We start from the raw sequence: 2,457 nt of genomic DNA, 5'->3' as shown, positions 1-2,457 counted from the left end.
CTTTGTTTTATGATACATAATACTTCTCTATGTTGTGCTACACACACCATGTTAACATGTTTAGGATTATGAAATACTGTTAAACAAAAAATGTTATTCATGAAAGTTATTTATGAAAGAACAAAGTTATGATCTGCATCATACGTATATGCCATTATTTATGTCAAGTTTTTTTGTGGCGTGAGGGTACACTAGTTGAAGGCTAGGTCAAATGATATGTATACGAGCTCGCTTTGGAGTTCATGCAGACATGCAAGGGTTGTATGTAGAACAGTAATTCGCATCCAATTTAAGTCCGAACTTGAAAGTGAGACCAAGGCCATGATGATAAATAAAGGACTGGTCTCAATCATGATTACATAAAATTGCATTTTCCAATCCCAATAGTGAGTTTACTTACTAAATATATCATAAAATACTCAAATCATGTTCTACTCTTATTTTGTAGGGAAAGGTAAGGTACCCTTGTACGGATGACGAAGTTGCTGTGGTTGAGATATGATTCAAAGTATTAAAAATGAAGATATGATTTAAAGCAGTTGAGATATGATTCAAATATTCAAACTACCAAGATTTTAGAAGATTGTTAGTAGATTTGAATTTATCTAGATTTCCATAATTTACTATTTCTAGTACGCCGTATTAGCATATAAATACTGGAATTGTGTAACCCTTTAAGCATGGAGTCACAAAACGATAATAAAGCACCTTTGATCCATTTTATCTTTTCATATCTCTTTCACTGTCCCTTTTCCCAACAAATTTGGTATTAGAGCCAAGTTCGTTCAACACGAGGGTGAGTGATTATTTTCTTCATAAAACAAAAATGGTAGTAGTTGGTTTTTCTTCCTCCGCACCGTTTACCAATCTTTAATGGTGAGAAATATGAGTGGTGGAGCATTAAGATGAAAACCTTGCTTAGATCGCAGGAACTATGGGACTTGGTGTAGCACGAGTTTGTTGATCTATTAGAACCCACAATAGAAGAAAAGGAGAGACTAAGAGAAACCAAGAAAAATGATGCCAAGACTATCTTTTCACGAATTGCAGTAGCAACCACATCAAAGCAAGCATGGTCAATTCTACATAAGAAGTTTCTAGGAGATTCAAAGGTCATAACAGTGAAATTGCAATCTCTAAGACGTGATTATAAGACTCTACTCATGACGAATGGCAAATCAATTGCTGATTTTTTGTCAAGAACAATGGCAATAGTCAGTCAGATGCGTACCTATGGAGAAAAAATCTCAAACGAAACAATTGTTGCAAAGGTGTTGAGAAGCTTGATTCCAAAGTTTGACCATGTGGTGGCTACCATAGAAGAAGCTAAGGATCTATCCATACTCTCAGTTGATGAACTGATGGGCTCGTTTCAAGCTCATGAGGCAAGAATCAATAGATCATTAGAAAGGAACAAAGAAAAGGCACTACAAGTGAAGGAGACAACCAACAATGAAAACAACAAAAGAGAAAATATTTATTTAGCAGGTAGAGGTAGAAGTCGTGGAAGAGAAGGATTTTGCAGCTTCCATGGTGGTCGTGATAACAGGGGTAGATGGAGAAGTGATGAATAGAGACAATTCAATGAACAAAGGAATGTCATACAATGTTACCATTGTAGAAGTCATGGGCAAACAAAATCTAATTGTTGGTATAAAAATCAACGAATGAATTTTGCAGCAGAGAATGAAGAAGAAGAAGAAAAGTTGTTTGTGGCATACATGGATACTAATCCGAAAAAAGGTGACTTATGGTTTGTTGATAGCGGATGCTCGAACCATATGACAGGCACCAAATCCTTATTCAAAGAGCTTGATGAGACACAAAAAATTAAGGTGCAACTTGGAAATACAAAAGAGATGCAAGTTGAAGGAAAAGATACAGTGAAAGTTGAAACCCGTCATGGTAAGATAAAACAATTAGATAATGTTCAATTTTTACTTGATTTAGGGTACAATTTATTGAGTGTTGAACAATTGATGACTAGAGGACATTCAGTTCTATTTGATGACAACACATCTGTCATTACACATAAGAAATCAGGCCATAAAGTTCAAAATGTCAGTACTTCAAATAAGATGTTTCGACCAGATGTTTCTAACATGGAGGATTTTGCTTTTACTGCTAGCACGAAAGATGACTCAACATTATAGCATCTCAGATATGGACATCTTCATATGAATAGCCTGAAAATACTCAGGGATAAAGGTTGTTAAATAAAAGTTATGTTCCTTATTCAGTTAGGATGTTTTGACGTCTCAAAACTTCTGAATTCACGCCAATGGAAGAGCGTAATTCTAGCTGCAATTTTTGGCAAACTTGGGCGAAGTCTTCACCCACTTTTCTTTTTTTTGTAATTAGTTTTTCTATTTTTGTAATTAGATTTGTTATTTAAAGAATTCAACTGAAGAGAAATAAAACATCGAGTATGGAGCAAATCTCTTTCCCTCTCTCCTT

At 34.9% G+C, this 2,457-nt stretch overlaps 1 protein-coding gene across 1 annotated transcript; it reads left to right on the top strand.

Annotated features, from left to right (window-relative positions):
• Positions 1–1,163: 1,163 nt before the first annotated feature.
• LOC111474220 lies at positions 1,164–2,153 on the top strand. Its single transcript, XM_023119412.1, has 3 exons — positions 1,164–1,551; positions 1,681–1,905; positions 1,951–2,153. Exons 1-3 carry the CDS (start codon positions 1,164–1,166, stop codon positions 2,151–2,153), a joined length of 816 nt encoding a protein of 271 aa, XP_022975180.1.
• Positions 2,154–2,457: the final 304 nt, after the last annotated feature.

The sequence above is a fragment of the Cucurbita maxima genome, unplaced genomic scaffold (assembly GCF_002738345.1).
Source record: "Cucurbita maxima cultivar Rimu unplaced genomic scaffold, Cmax_1.0 Cma_Scf00276, whole genome shotgun sequence".
Classification (NCBI taxonomy): domain Eukaryota; kingdom Viridiplantae; phylum Streptophyta; class Magnoliopsida; order Cucurbitales; family Cucurbitaceae; genus Cucurbita; species Cucurbita maxima.
The sequence above is the reverse complement of the archived record's forward strand: the minus strand, read 5'-3'. Positions and strand labels throughout refer to the sequence as shown.

Bases quoted from the DNA above. Each gene is read 5' to 3' on its own strand.
- LOC111474220 (XM_023119412.1), top strand. From the start codon at position 1,164: ATGACGAATGGCAAATCAATTGCTGATTTTTTGTCAAGAACAATGGCA. The intron at 1,552-1,680 runs GTAGATGGAGAA...TGAATTTTGCAG, and splicing joins TGGTGGTCGTGATAACAGGG to CAGAGAATGAAGAAGAAGAA. The intron at 1,906-1,950 runs GTAAGATAAAAC...TACTTGATTTAG, and splicing joins GAAAGTTGAAACCCGTCATG to GGTACAATTTATTGAGTGTT.